This window comes from Callionymus lyra, chromosome 5, assembly GCF_982586985.1.
Source record: "Callionymus lyra chromosome 5, fCalLyr1.hap1.1, whole genome shotgun sequence".
Classification (NCBI taxonomy): domain Eukaryota; kingdom Metazoa; phylum Chordata; class Actinopteri; order Syngnathiformes; family Callionymidae; genus Callionymus; species Callionymus lyra.
The window spans coordinates 19,897,774-19,915,685 of NC_141822.1; the positions used below are offsets into that span (position 1 = coordinate 19,897,774).

At 36.3% G+C, this 17,912-nt stretch overlaps 1 protein-coding gene across 2 annotated transcripts in view; it reads left to right on the forward strand.

Annotated features, from left to right (window-relative positions):
• Nucleotides 1-8,409: 8,409 nt before the first annotated feature.
• Nucleotides 8,410-17,912, forward strand: part of LOC148079695 (leucine-rich repeat transmembrane neuronal protein 4) — an 86,810-nt gene continuing 77,307 nt past the window's right edge. For both annotated transcript variants that reach the window (XM_087791364.1, XM_087791365.1), the window contains exon 1: nt 8,410-9,324. In XM_087791364.1, the coding sequence (XP_087647490.1) occupies nt 9,321-9,324 (4 nt within the window). In that variant the 5' untranslated portion in view covers nt 8,410-9,320. The remainder of the gene's footprint in view (nt 9,325-17,912) is intronic.

A 17,912-nucleotide genomic window follows, 5' to 3' on the forward strand; every position in this document is an offset into this window, starting at 1 on the left:
GCCAGGCTGAATAATTTACATTGTGCTGAGGCATACGTGCCCGGAATCTCAGATGTCAGAAATGGAGGAAAGAGGGGATGGAGTGAAAAGAGGGGGACAGTCAAATTAAAATGTGGCAAAAAAAAAAGAAAAAAAAAGTGGGCGTGCCGGTGTGAGGACACAGGAAACCCGGAATGCTTCTTGAGAGCAGAGTAATTGGCTGGATGTGCTGTGTCACAGAGAGCTTTCTGTTCCGAGTCCAGCTAAAATCCGCCAGCATGTTGCCATGACTCCACCGTGGATCTAATGCGTTTTATAATTAAGAAAACACGGATTGCTGTAAAGTTATAGATGCCGTTATTGTTCTAGCTTATTCATATCGATCGTCTCCTCGGTGAAACCTCCGAGGATTCTTAACCCCTCATAGGTTCACAAATTAAAGCAGACATGCATTTTCATTTGGGCTGGTTTCTCCTCTTTATCTGGCCGTCATTTTCTCTATTTTTATTAGTGCTAATGGAAGATTCTTTACAAGCAAGGTCTCTCCTGAGACAACAAGTGATTATTCTGAAGAGTAGGGAATTAAACTGTAATACGAGGTTAAATCTTAATACTAGCATTACGACTGATAAACATGATAATAACGTATTAGTCAAGCTAAAGGACTCAAGTTGAAGACTTATTGACTTTATGCTACATGGAAAATAATTAGATGGCAACAGACGACACAATAGTGCCATGGCATGAACACATAAAAAAAAAATGCATATCATTAATGTTGCCCTTGTGGACGCTTCTATCCTGTCTTTGAACACAACCGTAAGCAGGCGACCAGCGATGGTGTCTGGTGATAATCGTCTTCTGGTGCCAATCAGCCGCTCTAATCACATCAGAGATTTAATGAAAGCACAGAACCCAAGGCATCGCAAAGTTAAACCGAAGCAGATAAGCAACTCCAGTGGCTCGTAATTGGACCTCATTGATCTTCCGAGTCTATCAACCTTTGTCATATCGCTTTATGCAGATGACTCCCTATCAAATGACACGCCTTTCACCTTTGACCTTCTACAATGTAATATATGGGTTGTTTGGAATTAAATATCAAAAAATGTAAATTCTGTGCCTAGTCTAATTCATGAGCTGCCGAATGTAAATATGTTTTGTACAAATATATGTCCAATTCTCATTATGAACATAAATCTACACTTTTTTGTTATTTTTACAAAAAAGAGAATTCACCCATAAACGGACAGTAACTTATAGCACCTAAAATATTAAAATGTAAAGTATCGAAATATAGATTTTAACCACATTTTCAATAAGATTATTACAAATTGTGTTGTTGTTGTTCTTATTGTTGTTGTTTAATGTATAATACAAATTAAATACTGTTAATTTAAACTCATGTTGTAATAACCATTAATGGTTTTCCATTACAAAAAAATAGAAAATGAAATACATTTAAGTAATATTTCTGGCAGCAGATGACTCAAACCTTCAAATGTGATCCAAAGCAGACACGTTTCAACACAATTTGATTTTTTTGCAGTGTTAATGGCTAGTTTGGGGTTGTTAAGCTTTTTTTTGAAAACCTTTAAGTGAAAAAGCATGTTATAAACTAAAAGGCAAACCTGAATAGAACTTACATTTTTATCTATGAATATTTTAAAGATGTCTTAATTTGTTAATTGTTCTTTTTCTTTTTTAATATCAAATAAAGGACATTTAATCATAAGAAAATGTTGAAATTCTGTCAATCATGTCTAAAATGAAGCACATTATTTCTGTTATTATGTGGTCCTCGAAAAGTAGAACGAGTGTCAAATTGAAAAAGAACACTTTTAATACCTTACATAATGTAAATGTCTTGTTTCTATGTTTTTTAAAGCAAAGTTGAACCGGTTTTGTCCATAATTAGTTTTGTGACCGAGCTTAACAGTGACAGTTCTTACACAAATTCGGGACAAAAGGTCTGCGGGGATGGACGTCTCATATTCCAATCTTCTTCATCCATGGCTATACCCCATAGAGAAGAAGAAATCCTTGAGACTACAATATCTCCCCAGTAGGCCCTTCATCAAAGCATATTTCCTTTTTTGTTGTTGGTAAAAAATGGGTTCCATGTGAGCTACTGAGTGTTTCCCCGTCCATGCTTCACCCATATGAGATTATATCCACTAAAACCCCATGGGCAGTTGACAGATGGCAAAGCACTGCCACTCACAGATGCCTACTTCTTATCTTTTACATCCCTGCCAAGACAAAACACACGAGGCAGGGCATAGAATCAAGCATTTGCAGGGAGAAAAAAAAAATTCAGTGAAGCAATAGTGTCGAGGGAGAGAAATGGATGAAAGAGACACTTGTATGGTGAGGACATGCAGCTCGTCTAATCAGTAATAAAATACGTCTGCATTATTGTGGGAAGATCAGGGAAATATTCAGGCTTGTTGAGAGACAGGCTGCACTGGCCTTGAAAACGTAAGATAAGATCAAATGGATGGGATACATTTTGGGCATTTACAGGCTTGATCAAGTGGTGCATGTTTCCAGATAAACATTCAATGACATTACAATTATTTAGCTGCAGAGACAAATGCAATTTGATCCAAGAAAATGAAGAATATATTGGTGTTTTTTTTTATTGTTTTATATTTTTTTGAGTGAATCGCAGGGGAATGTATTCAAGCCGTGTTGTGCATTTGTATTTAAGTTACAATACATAACATTCTTATTGTATTCATCATTATTTTATTTTCTACCACAGATTCCCTTGAAGGGTTCACAGGGGGCCTGAAGCCAATCCCTGTCTGTTGGCAGGGCACAAAGAGACACACAACCAGTCATACACACACCCACACCTTACTTATGGTAGTCAATCCTTCACACACCTTCACATGTTTTTGGACTGTGGGAGGAAACTGGAGTACCCAGATAAAACCAACATGTACACAGGTAGACAGACGAACTCACACAGAAATGCTGCAGATCGCCTTGAGCTAAAAGCGAACCCCCGAAAACCTTCTCGCTGTGAGACCTTCGCTTGAAACCACCTCTATTTTTTTTTAACAATCCTTTTCCCTGCCTTCACTGCCTGGTGGACCAGAGTGAATCAGAAATAACATTTTTAAAACAACAGGTAGTCCACTAGAACAGAATGGGGAAATACAGCATTATGCATGTTACTGTATTAATTATTTTACATTATTTATTTATTTGCTGTACTGTATTTGCTGTGTGGATGTTGACATCTGAACATTTTGATTCACATTCTTTTACATTTCATCCTGTAAAATTCAGTGTTAACATTCTATTTATCGAATCATGATGTCAAAAAAATGTAAAAGCTCCTATATTCTTGGTATTTAAACTATCATTGCAATGATTAAAATTGAAATAATCTGGTAAAATCCAAATTATTATCATAGTAAAAGGGTTGAGATATTTCTGCATTGTTCAAACCAGCCAAATTTTGAAAGCAGGCTACATTGAAAGAAGATATTTGAAAAAAAAAGAAACACATTAAGACAGTGAACCAAAATAAAATAATGTTAGTGATTTTCAAAAGGGAGCTTGTATGCCGACAGAAGAGCACAACTGATGGCGACCATTACACCGCAACAAGATGAAGCACTTTATGGGAAAATGTGTTATTTGATCCATTTCTACCCAACACACTTGCATTTAATATTTCATCACGGTTTTTGAGTTGAAAAATGTCACCTCTCACTTTGGTTTGCAGACCAATGGTAATTCTTATAGCAGCGACGTGATGGTGAGTGCCATGAAAAATGTCTCTTTTTCAGTGGTTGGCAGAGCTTGTGTATCAACGCTGCCAAAGTGTACTGGTATATTTAACATGTTGGCGAAAGCATGAGCCCTATGAATTTAATAACAAAATTCCAATAACTCCAACTATGAATTCTTGTATGGATGTTGTCTAATATTATATTTTTTGCTTGAAAAAGTCCTCTTTAAAATAAGAAATTTAAGATTTGAGTTGTCATACATGTGCAAATACTGAAAAATTATATATATATACTTAAAACATACCTTCTTATTACATAGAACAAACATGTTTTTTGTGTGGCTTCCAATGATGGATCATGACACAGTGTCATGGTTTTAAGAACTTGGTAGGTTGTGCCTTGAGTTTAAAAATGATGCTGGGTTTTAAAAGAACAGCTGTTTAAAGCAATTTATCGTAGATCAGTGAGCTATGAAAACACACTGCACACGGAGCTTCACCCGCCAATCATAGATTGAAGGCATTTAAAACAGACTTCACCCACACTTTATGTTTAAAGGTTTGCTCGTAATTTTGTATTTATTTATTCCTTAAGAGTCGATTTCTGCAGAGGAATGTCACCGAAAAAGGCGAACGAAATAGCAGACGGAGACAAAGTTTTATTTTTCAATCCATGTCTATCTCTGGCATTTGCTTGGTAGTCACGGAACGATTCACATTCATAGCGTCCACTCAGGGAAGTCAGTGTCAGGTGGAACATCTCCTTGAGGCAAGTTTAGATTATTTTATTTGGCTCGAGATCTGAGGAAATCGAAAAAAGAAAAGACCATCCTCGAAACACGGCCCTGTCGAATGCGGACATGGAGGAGACTGAACCTAGAGGTCGCACACCCTGGAGACACTAAAAATACATCCTGTGACAGGAACCTGGGCGTTAATGTAGACCATTTATAACCTGTGTATTTTTGTTCATCATTGTGTATATATTACCTTTTAAATTCTTATATAATAACTACCAATAAAGTCAACTTTTAATGTTTGTAATCCTTTAGTTTTAAATACAATTGTCCTTTTTATCAAAAGACTATATTTCTTATTTATTATCTAAAATAAAAATTGGTCTTTCTCTTGTTTTATTTATTTAAATAATAATAAAGACACACATTTATTTTATATGCACATGAATGGTGAGATTTACAGTAGAATGAATCTAAATGTGCAAATGAAACAAGTCAAAACGGATTTTAACTGACGTTTCTCTTTAGACTAAACACTGTATTTTTTGTATTGACAGGCAAATCTTTACTCGCATCAGAGTATGACAAGCTAAAGGCGACAACCCTATCGACGATGCATTATTACCAAGAATAATACTTGAAAACGAGATTGTAAAAACGTGGTCAGAAAGTCTAATTAGATACTGTAGTTACTTTAACACTGGTTGCAGATAAACATGTCTTAAAATAACAAAATTCAAAAATAAAACTTCTGGGAATAAACAAAAAGAACAACAGTAACAAAAAATAGAATTAAAAAAATACAATAACATATTACAATAAACACGCTGGATAAAGACTGAAGATATAACAATATTGAGATATTTAAAATAAACTATTAACGTAATATAAAATGACAGAAGTCAAAAATAAATCACTAAGATATGCACGAAAAACTTCAAAGATAATATAAGTACTATAGTAAGTAATCCTGTGCTAGCATTAGCAAATTAGCTTCAACATTTGAGCTGTGTTGAGCTGCATCTGTAGACGAGTCTGCGCCGTCAACAATGGTTTTGTTTGGCTTAACTAACAAAGCAAGAAAAAATGTGTTCCGTGCACCTGTTAAATACTTGCGGCACTTCTGTGTAATTTTATAGATCAACAAACACTCTTCTCTAAATTATGCATTTCCATGTTTTTCAATAAAGTCTGAAACATTCAATTTAGTTTGTTTTTACAAGAGACAAACGTATAGAAACAACAGTGAGCACAAATATGTGTTGCCAAGCAACAAATGGCAAAAGGTTGAAAGACAATTATCTTTTAGATTAGTTTTAATCAGTACTGATATAGCCAAGCTAACAAACACACTGGGGAACGAAGAGCGATATATTTTGTCAGGGAATTCAACAGAGAGAGATAAAAAAAAAAAACAGTTCTTGAATATCACATTTTTCTGCCCATGGGCTGAAGGTATTCGGATCACCATAAATTCAGTGGGAATTAGTCGGTTCCGCAACATCAGCGAAAAGGCCTCAGCTTGTTGAACGGACTAAAAATCAGCAGCTAAATAGTTTGGAAGCAAAAAAACAGGTGTTGAGAGGTATTTTTGTATAAGGTGTCAGTCTAATGGTGTCGGATAATCTCAGAGCCAGAACCTCTCGACCTACAGTGAGATGATAAATGTGTGAAACAGTAAATAGTCAGACAGTTGGTATCATGAAAAATCGCTCTTTCGACAGGATCACATTGACATTGACATTAATATGACAGATGGTCTGACTAAGACTCATCTACAATATGGCTCGCTGTTACCGGGTATAATAAACCATCAGTTAAAATGAGGAGGCGCGTTTCGTGGCAGAGGCATCAGTTGTTGGCTGGGCACACCTGCAAGATCAGCTGCAGGGGAAAGAGTAGAGCCATAACATAACATGTATAAGCATGTGAAGCTACGGTCAGACATAAGGGTCAAAACGTTTCTCTTCTGAGCTGAGACCATACATGAATTCTGAAGGCAAAATGAGTCTTGTTCTCTAGTTAGCAATGCACATTAAATATTCAACATATTTCCCTTATTAAAGGAAGATTTAAAAAAAATAAAAAAAAGCATCTGGGTTGAAGCAGCAGGGGGGCGTTATGGTGGCACTGTCGATTCGCTACTGTTGGTTTTTCCCACACATGATGCTTTGCTAAACGGCAATTGCAACCGTCTCGACCTGTTCAACTGATAAACCTGTGCAATGCAGCCTCAAAAATCAAGCCTTTGATTTATGTTTATTTGGTAGTTTTTTGACATTCTGCTCCTATTTATACATCAAGGCGCAGGGAAATAGAACAGTGACAATGCTTGTTTTATCGTCTTGACAGTGAGGTAGAGTTTAATACTTCACGACTCAAACTGAAGGAAAAACAAACAGGTGATTATGAGCTCTATAATTCTTTTCTTTTTTTTTGTACATCAAAGTATTGTCAAATGCCAGGAGGTATAACTGAGAAAGTGAGTTGCAGCTCTTGTATATGAGCTGTATTGTATCAATCAAGCATTTAATTTAAGATGCACAGTATATCTACTTCCTTGTGGAGCAATTCGTTTGCGACCAGGTTTGCCGGTGACCTCCTGAATCTGGGCAAGCCTGAAAGATCCCAGTGGGTCTTCAACCAGGTGGCATCCCTGCAGGATTCCCAATCCGCCTCAACAAGCTCCTGTTCATCCAAAGTTCCAGGGTATATGTAAATTCCTCGACCAATGCAATGCCTTCACTTTTGTTTGAAATTCATGTTTCAGTTCGGTTAGTACTTATATTTGTATTGTATTTTTAAAATGTCTCTCATTCATGTGAACCATTTACAGCTGTTGAGCAGAATTCATTCCACAGTCTCCTGAACTGTAAAATTAAAATAGAGAATGTAAAATGCAGATTTTTTTATTTTTATTGTAAAAGCGAGACTTTTTAAATGTCACACATGCTTTTTAGAAAAACTACACAACTTAAAAATACCAATTATTGATGCTTATTCCTAAAAGCGTTTTCTTATCTTTCCTTGAAGAAATTCTGAATTATTTGGTGAACTGGTTAAAAATTCAAGTCTTTTTTTTTATTTTGAACTTCTGTTCAAGTTGTGTCATTAATTCAATTGTATATTTGTTTACAAAAGTAACTAAGAGTTGCTACTACTAAAAGAATAATTGATACAGGTTTTACTTCGGTCTCTTTAACCTCTCGGCTCTTTAAGCCGTTTTTTTCCCTGTGATAATTTCGTCAACCATAGTTGACTTATTTAAATAACATAATTTATAATTGAAAAGGAATTCAGTGAAAAGTCATGCCGAACCCGACCTGGTGTCTTCGACACTTCAATCATTTTTAAGGCACTCTGATACTATCCTGTAACTCTTTCCTTGAAGCCATGGATCAGCTTGTTAATTTAGGACTTTTGTCTTTCAGCTCATCCATATTTCACTCTCTTGAGAAGCTATTTAATATTTAACCAATAATCAGGGAGAAGCTGATCCTCATTCTTAACCCTTGTGTTATCTTAAACACATTTATTTTTTTTGGCCAACGAGTCCCCTTGACGCACAAGGGTTAAACAATTGCTTCCCTGCTTAAATCACAATATTTAAAAAATCCTAGTAGTTAGACATGGTCACAACATCTGAGCACCTGGTGCACACCTCAATCATATTTTAGAAACTCTGATACTATCCTGAAAATTATTTTTTATGCTATAGACAAGTAGTAAATTTAGACGTTTGCATTTCATCTCATCCATCTTAACCCTGGAGAAGATGATCCTCATTCTTAAGGGCGCCTCAGATTATTACCATTCATGGATTTATCTCAATAATAATAATAACAGTTAATATATATTAATAATAATGTATTATATATTTATTTTTATTTTTTGTTGTAGTTGTTTTCTGTTATAATTTCTTTGCGTGAGTCAATGTTTGTTTTTTGTTTTTTTAAAGATAATATGGATTTTTTTTCTTCTTCCTTGTTTAAAATCACTCTTTTTTTTCCCCCACATCCTCCAATTCCTATCCCTCATTAAATCTGGAGTCGTGGTCCCATGTAATCCGTCTGTGTGGAACACACAGCAGCAGTGGGTTGCAGTCTCGCCAGAAGAGGGCATTCGGATTCTGTGCGTCAAAGTTGCTTTGACACGCAGACGCGATTAACCAGAGCCTGGCGCTGCATGTCAGGGAGAGAAGCAAACGAGAAACGAGGATGAGAAAAACATTTGGGGAAACATTATAAGCAAAGGATTTGACGCTTTTGGTCGTTCGGATCGGGTTTTTTATTGTTGTTAGTTGACGTAATATTACTGGACATCACAGGACCGACTCTCCACTTGGACCAGACTCAGCATCACCCCCCCCCAGTTAGGAACGACGTTATTGCTCTGGTTTTTTGCTCGTGTTCGTGATGTGCTGGTGAAGTTTTTGGCCAGATGGATTTTGACGGATATGCAACGCCATGGTGGACTTGGATGTGACTTGCTCATACTGCGGTATCGCCCCCGGCTGTAACTTGAACGAACGGGACCGAGAATCCGGTGCCAAGAAACCAGGGACCCCGGATTGTTTCTTTCCATCACCCGGGAGTGGATGTACTTGGTGTTAGACTCGGTTCTGTTGCTTCACAACGCAGGATAAACACACCTCAAGTCCGGGAGAGTAAGAAAAAAAAAAAAAAAAAAAGGGCAGGTGTAGGATCCGGAGTTGGCGTCTGCGCCAAGAGACCGGACCGGCGGATCGGGACGGTACCTGTCTGAGGAAGCACGCGTAATGCAGGAACGAATGTCTCGTTTTAAGACCCAATAAAAAAACAAAAAAACCGTGGGCTGGAGCTGACAGATACGCGGATATGGGTAAGTTATTTTCTCTTCTTATCTCTTCCCCACATTTCACCCATCACACCCCTCATTCTTGTAAAACCACCCCCCCCCCCCAAAAAAAAAGAATCTGCCTGATGGATCTTCCATCCTCATCTCCACCAAAAGGATGGTTCGGTGCAACACTCCCGGTGTGTGTGCGTCGTCGTGCGCTCGAGATTTTTTTGCTGCAAAATCCATCCAAACAAATGTGAAATATCATTCGGTTTCTTCCCCCCCTTCACTAGTTAGGGTGACTGGCTCATTGACTTGGACCGGAATGCTAATCACCTTCATGTTGGAAGCCAGTCAACTTTATAAAGCGTGGCTCTGCATAATCATGGGATGTAGTTCATCTGTACCAAGCTTTCACTGCCCAGTTCCAGTCCACTGCTGACCCCCCCCCCCCCCATCCCTCACCATGACTTAAGAAAACGCCAGATTTCAGTCACACAATCTGGGTTGAGAATCAACCTGTAAAAATGGTTTCTATGTATTCATTTTTTTTAAGGACTAATATGAGGTTTCAGTACAAACAAAAAAAAACTGCTTCTATAATCCTTTAAATTATAACCAACGTCTTGTTATTCTCGTGTGATATTGTAGTTTTTAGGTAGTCTAATCTTGGATCTACATATAAGCAAGTTCACTGGAAGAGCTGTGCTATTAATTTTAAAGCTGCATGATATATCGACCCACAGTGGGTTACTGCACCACATCAATATAAGCAACGACAGCACACAAAGCCTAACTGTAAAGGCTCTTGGACCCCGGCGGAAATTTATCTGTACAGCAAACCAACCATATATGGTTAATCATGGGGGCCTGGCTTCCTGTTTTCGAGTTTGATGATCAACAGAAGCGGCTGAAAAATGACTCCTACAGCAGGTGCACAAACCTGAAGGAAAAAAAAAGAAAAAGTGATGTATACATGCACGCATAAATACCCTGGAAACTTTCTAACTTGGGGTTTGCAAATGATTCTCATGACTAAGTTGTGCTCAGTCTTAAGCTGAAAACAGATGTTAATCGGCACAGAGATGGAGGGGAGATTTCCGGGTTTGCAAATAGAACATTTGTCTTACAAGGGTTCCATATGGGGATTGAAAAAAAAAAAAGCCTCTACAGTAAATTAAAATTGGTCCCAAAAGCAATGCCACATGTCTTACATACTGTAGCTGCTCCAGATCTTTCTCTTGTATGACTGTAAATAATAAGATATTACAGTGAGAAATCCCTTTTTTTAATAACAATATGATACTTGGTAAATGTCACATAACAAGTAATTAAGCTTTAATCATTAAAAAAAAAGGAATTAAGTCATATGTATTTTTTGTAGATACAATAATGCAGATGGTAGGACAAACATTGAAATGAAAAAAACTGCTTTTATAGATTTATTAAGTTCAATAATAACCACCATTCTTCCTCCAAAAGAGATTAGTCAATCGTATATTTCGTTTCAAACTATGGTTTAACCTTGTAGACTTAGTTCTGTAAGTAAGTAAGTAAGTTTTTCTACTCATGACTCTAGGCAGTGTTTGCTTAATGTGAATTAAAAAATAATGAATAAAAAAATAACATATAAAATGTACAATAGTTACTTCATTTGGGACGTGTTTTCTATAGTTCAAAATATTCAATTTTTATATTAGTAATGATTGTTGTGATATTTAATTGGACTTTTACAGTATTAAGATCACAATCGGCAAAATACAGAAGCGTTACAAGGTGGTCAATTTCACCTTTGAATGACTGCAGTTAGCACTGTAATCAACTGCCTAAGCTAACAAGAATATGATTGTTTTTTTTTTACAATTTCCTTCACTTTAAATTTAAGAGAAAATACCTCACTTTGAGGAGCAGTGTCTTTGTAATAGCCAGCCCTTTCCAACATTATCAGTTCGGTTTATCTAAAAAGGGGAAAAAAACGTTTCCTATTAAGTACATAGTAGTCTTCAAATTTTTATCAAAAGTCATAAAAGGAATAGGTTTCCTGGAGCTGTCCATCAGGGACAGCCTTTACGTTTGTTTGTAGTCGTCACATCGCTTAGATGTCTCAGAGTTGAGCACATGAACAAGCCATTGAGCATCAACGAGCCTTGATCAGCCATGACCCCTCTGACCTCCCGGAACAGGATAAATCTGGCCAGGAGGCCATTTATGGTGCGTGTTCAGATTCCAATGCACTCTGCGTCCACCATCAAATGTGTTATTTGTGGCTCACCACCACACCACTGGTAACCATAACATTTCCACTTGAAATGAAAACAACAATTTTCACTGTTTCGACAAGATGCTCAAATGCTAAACCTCATAAACGGGCAGAAAAACATTTTACTAAATTCAGTCTTAACTATTTTATGATCAGACGGCATTATGCTGGCAATTCCTTTAGCCGCGTAGCTAACCGTAATGCTCTTCATTACCAGCATGCAACACAGTAATGTTTCATGGAGCATATCATTAGAGATTGGCTTTACCTTCGGGTGGGATTGTTAATGGGGAAAGAAGCCCCAGCTGGAGCCGAACAAAGAGACATCTTAGTGGTAATTACACAATTTTACTTACGAAACAGATCCAGTTCAAGGCATTCCTACTGTTGCAGCAAAGAGTCCAAAATTATCTGACTGCGTTGAGAATGATTTGAATGCAGGCCTTCTGGTGGATTCAAACTATTTTATTGTGTGAGAGTATTGTTGGATCGGCTTTATTTAGGAATCCAAACAAGCAGCTTTGTGCGGTTGATGTTACTTGCCGGATCCTGGATAAGTATTTAAGTGGCTCTCTTAATTCATTATTCCACACAGGTAATCCTGAACAGGGTCATCTGTAATCCCAGCTAAAGTGTGTCAGCAGCGTCATCTACTGTTGATTTGGCTATAAAAGCAATTAGAGGTTAACTATAGCCAAAATATCGTGAAAATATGGTCTTTAAGGATAGAATGAGACGGTAAATGAGATGTAGAGAATCGCTAACATAATCAAAGACTTCTAACCAATTGTAACAAAAAAATATTTTTTTAAATATATCAATTTCAACCAGTTACAGATTGCTGCTTTAATCTTAAAAAGCACAATTTTACAAATAAAGTGACTTCTTCCCGAAAAATGTTGTCCAAAATCTTTATTTAATATCAATTTCTATTATTGGTCTCCAGTGAAATCAAACAAAACATATTGTCCGAGTATTAAATGCACAGACGTTGGATATTTAGAGTATTTTTCTGGTGTTAATATTCTAACCAACAAACTATTCTGTATTTTTCCAGAAACTGACAAAATGTTTAATATACTAAAAGATAGAATTGCAACCACTGACACAACTATGAACACTAGATGACACTTTAGTTAGGCGAGAAAAAATAAGATGCTGGTTTAATTGCCTCCTCAACATGTCGGCAACGACGGAAATAGGTAATTAAGTTGAGCAGTGAAGTAGTGGTGGCTGTCAGCCCTTAAGCAGTCGACCCGAACATGACCAACGCTGTGTTCTGGAGTGGGAGTCTCTAAAATGGTTTGTTTTCACATCAACATAACTAGATGAGCCCTCAGAGAACATGGACCTCCACTGAGTAAAGGGACAGCTGCTCTTGTTTCACCAGGACAGCGAAGACCACTTGAGCACAAATGTGCTTTCACCAGACTTTTTGCTTGCAACCTTTTCACAAACCTTCTGGTTTAGGATCAACAAACCTGAATCATATAGTCCTTGTCCCAATGAAATTACTATTAAAATTGTTTTTAGAAATAGTATATAACTCTTAGAGATTAGACATCAACTTGAATTAGGTCAAAATTATAGTTAAGATATATTATAATAATACAACATACTACTTTATGTTGCTATTTTCTCATAAAAAAAAAAAAAATCTCTAAATTTATGAAAATTATTTCACAACACGATCTTGATTTTATAATCCATGCATTTTTATCTTTCCGTTTGGACTATTGTAGTTTATTTTCATGTCTAAACTAAGAAGAGCTGTCTCGCCTGCATTTAATACAAAAATGCAGCGAGAATTCTGATCTGCTCTAGTAGAAGAACTCACATTTCTCCGATCCTTAAAACTCTGCATTGGCTGCCAGTTTCTTTCAGGATCAATTTTAAAATTCTGGTTCTTACTTTCAGTGTCATTCATGGTCAGACTCCTCCTTACATCACTGATCTGATCCAGCCTTACATCCCAGCTCGGGCTCTTAGGTCTGTGGATCAGAATCTGCTGATTGTTCCAATATACCAGTTGCATCTAAGTTTTGGAACAATCCTCCTCTCCCTCTGTGTTTGATGGACTCCTTCAAGAACAATCTTAAGACATTCTTATTTGTGCAGGCTTTTCCCTGATTTTCTTAAGTCAAGAATTGACTTCGTAAGAAAGATAACTATGATTAAGTTGAAACTCAAACTAGAAATGTTTTTATACAGACAAAAGGTTTGTATTTAATGTGTTTTTAAGGTCCGATCCAAGATTTAAAAATGCGTTTCTGTCCAAACGGTGTGACTGCAATGTTCTAAACTTTTGTGTTTTCACTTTGTGTTTTGTGTTTTCTTCCCCGTTACTAAAAAGAATATATTAGTACTTCATATAAAAAAACACCGTCTCTGACCCATTAAGGTAAAGCAGTTTGACTCTCAAAGACTTGGCAAAGTTACCCAAGCATTGTTTTACAAAATTAAATAAGAAAAATACTAGTGGATATTGTTGCTTTAAAACTAGAAAAGTAAGCAGCAGAACTTATATAGAGGCAGTTTGGTTGCAATCATATTTAAATATGTTCTATATACTAAGAACATATCTTTTATTGGCTCCTGTCATGTGTGATTACACAAAAATACAGAAGCAAAAATAATAACATTGTCCAGCTATAACTTCAATACATTTTCAAAAAAAAGGTTTGTCTTTTTCAGTACTTATTTATACAGTATAGACTCTTTGCCCTGAACATTTTTGTACGAACAGAATTCAGTATCAGACATGTAGCATAAAAGATGTCCCCGTTTTTTGTAGCTTTCCCTGCGACAGAACACATTCTGTGTGTGGGTGCGTGTGTGTAGGTGGTTGGTTGCAAACATAGTATTATCAAAACATTCCCGCATTTCTCATTTACAGTTTATCTCATGAGTACACGGGAAAAACAGAACGCAGTATTTTTATTTTAAAAAATGAGTCATCGACTCAAGATAATTACATGAGAAGATCATTTGACACGAATAGCAAAAGGCAGGACTATGGGGTTGTGTTTTATCCATGAGCAAGGCAGCTGTCCCGCATCGATGTGGACTTCATTGGTAAGATTCAAGCAATCACTTTTTGTCAGACGCAGGCAGCAAAAAGCAATGAGCCACTGCTGTGCACTCAAACTGCACCAGTTAGTGAGTCCATTTGCCACATTATTAAGCTACATTTGGTTTTATTTTAGGTCAGTGGTAAAGTGCACTCGCTCTCCCTGCACACACACCATTTTCAATGGAGAACTTGCAGCAAAGACAGGCAGAAAGTATGAAAGATGTTTTGAATATATTCTATTGTATTCTATATTACAGTAGTATTTTGCACTCAAAGAACAAAAGAGTCATTAATCTATTTTGTTTCTGGTATTCTCTCATGTGTTTCATGCACATTTCATTTTTCCACTCTAAGGTTTATTTTTTTCTTGAATTATCCAGCTAATTCAAAATCCTGATAGAACCTGAAACCACATTTTCTCCTGTTACTGTCTGGCCCTTTTCCATGAAAACAGAAAAATGAATTACAAATATAAAACATAAAATAAATGACTAATTTAAAAATACTAGTAATGATGAATAAAAAAATAACTACAATAACAACACCAAGGTAGTTTTGAAAGTGAATGCAATATGTAATGTATTGTAACCCTTTTGTTATCTCAGGGTCAAGGTGACCCGGAGACCTGAAAACAAATGGGTTTTTGGTATGCTTTATGTTGTCTCTGGGTCAAGGTGATCGACAGGGGATACCTCAAACCCATTTTTATTTTGGCCCTTAACCTGGATGCAACTACCTTTTCTGGATATTTGGCAACTTCCTGCTCCTGCCCTGTCGCCTTAAACATTTTGAATTACTATGATAAACAGGGAGTTAAATTTCAATGAAAAACAGAAACAAATAAGTTGCGTGAGTAAAACAGAAAATAAATTACAAATGAAAGAATAGTAAAAATATATATATATATATAATATATATATATATATATATTTACACTTCATAATAACAAAGTAAAAAGTAAATTAATCTAAAGGAGTTATTTTCTTTCTTCTGGTAATTATATACATTTATCCAGCGGCATATTCAATGTTTTGTCCACTTCATATGTATTTCTGGAAGCGAGAGACCCTGAGATAACACAAGGGTTAATTGTTTCAGTCATTTATTTTACATTTTTTGAAAACAAAATTTTAACCTTTTTTGTGTCTTTTTTCCTGTTTTAATAGAATTTATTTTTCAACCATATTTTTCAGTGTAAACTATTTTCCCCGGACAAATGGGATACTTCAAAGTCCGTACAGGAAATTCCCTCTTGCAGATATGTGGAGATTTCCTTCTCTTGCCTCACACTTATATTTTTTGAAAAACACATAGAAATGCAAACAAAATGATAAAATAATGATTATGAAATAATTACTCAAAAATAGCCCAGGAATCATTGAGTTTTTTATTCATTTTTTTCTTCCAGTTAATTCAATAGGCAACAAGTCATAATGATTTACTAATTCACAGTGTGCAGTAGTGCGTAACACTTGTAATCATCATTATCATCAGTAAGTGAATCTGCATCTTGCCTACTGACAAGTTCATGATGTGTCCATGTTGCCTTTTGAATTTTGATAATACGACGGCTATTATATCAGAAAACATCCAGTGGACCACGAGTCAAGGGCATTGATAATAGCGTTTCTGCTTTAAGCGTATATATGCATACTGAGATGCTTCTTAGGCATCGAGGAAATCAAGACACCAGCTCATTGAGTGACATCTCGGAGGGGGAGTTGAGCGCCATTGTGAATAGCATTAGAGGACGGACGGGAATGGAGATGGCTTATAGAGGCATTAGCACCGCCAGCGCTCGTTAGACCACATCCAGTGTCAGTGAGGGGAGTAAAGTGTCTTTTTGTGGGGAAGGCTGGAACTCAAAGAAATAATGCAACCCCGAAAGCAAATGAATCATACATTTGGTAAATTGGAGCAACGGGGGTTTTTCTCTATCATCTGAAAGAAGGAATGAATCATTGTTTTAAGGAGATATAGTCATGATCTTAGCCCTATAAGGACACAGACTTGTTCAAGTGAGGCATAATAAACAGTCAAGTTGTTTAGATACAGCACTTTTTGTCACGTCTGAATAATTATTTCCAAATTTTAAAAAAAATAAACGGTCATATGCATAACTGAATATCCACATTTTTCAAAGTCTTTAAAAGCCCTTCCCAAGACAAAAATGAGTTATAATAGTCACATTAATAACCAAAATAATATATCGCACTTCTGTCGTTTTAAATTGAGGTTGAGTTAATTTTTTAAATCAGACCGATTACGCTGAACGTTGCCTCAGAGTTTAGATTTATTGACCATTACTTTTTTTTTTTTTTTTTTACTCTCGCCTATTTAGAAATTGCTGCACCATCTTAAAATTGATGATGCCTGAAATGTTCCTACGGACTTTTGCTTTCCGTGCTTATATTAATTCACAAGTCAAGGAAGTCGCAAGCTACAACAAGAAAAGTAGTCCAAGCTTTACTGCCACAAGAGTGTAAAATTGTAAATGCAGTTTTACCGCTAAAGTGGGCTTGGGAAGCTTCCCTACATTAGTAGAGAATTTTAATGTTTGTCTTGATGATGCACAAATTACAACCATCATTCCGTGCACTGAGCATCAGCCTGAAAAAAGACGTACCATCTTTCTATCCATTCCATTTTAGTCATTTTAAAAAAACAAATCTCAAAGTGAAGTGACAGTTAAAATGAAGAGATTTCGTAAGACATCTACATGACGCAAGGTTTTCTTCATCTTAAATTATTAAAGCAGAGATACAAACGCATTCTGAAACAATTTGTTCTTTACTTTAAGCTAATGCCTTGTGAGAAAATGAACGCGACAATAGGTGAATGCAAAACAGAAAGTGGATACCCTCGCACAACCTTTATACCCTCACAGCAACCTTTCAAGGGGAAATCAATGTATTTTAATGACATATCATTAGTAGCTCTGTTAAAGGGAATGACTCCAGTGAAAAAATCTCTTTCTCCTCTGGAACAACGAGTGATATGAGGGAAAGTCGCTGACCTCTTCAGGGTATGAAAGTAAAATTGAACAAAAACTAGGTACAGAGAGTGCTATTTTTAACCGTGTAGTCAGCAAGTCTGGGTTCATGTTCTGCCTTTTTGGTCCGTATAGTTCAGGCAGTGGGTTCGACACCTCACTGGTTTTATATTAGCTTTCATCCAAATGTCTTTTTACCCCAGTTTTCAGCATTGAAGAAATCTGCTTAATATGCCTAGTTTGGGATTCAATTGTCCATGGATTTCATGATTTTGTTTGTGAGTGCAAAACGTCTTATTGTCGTT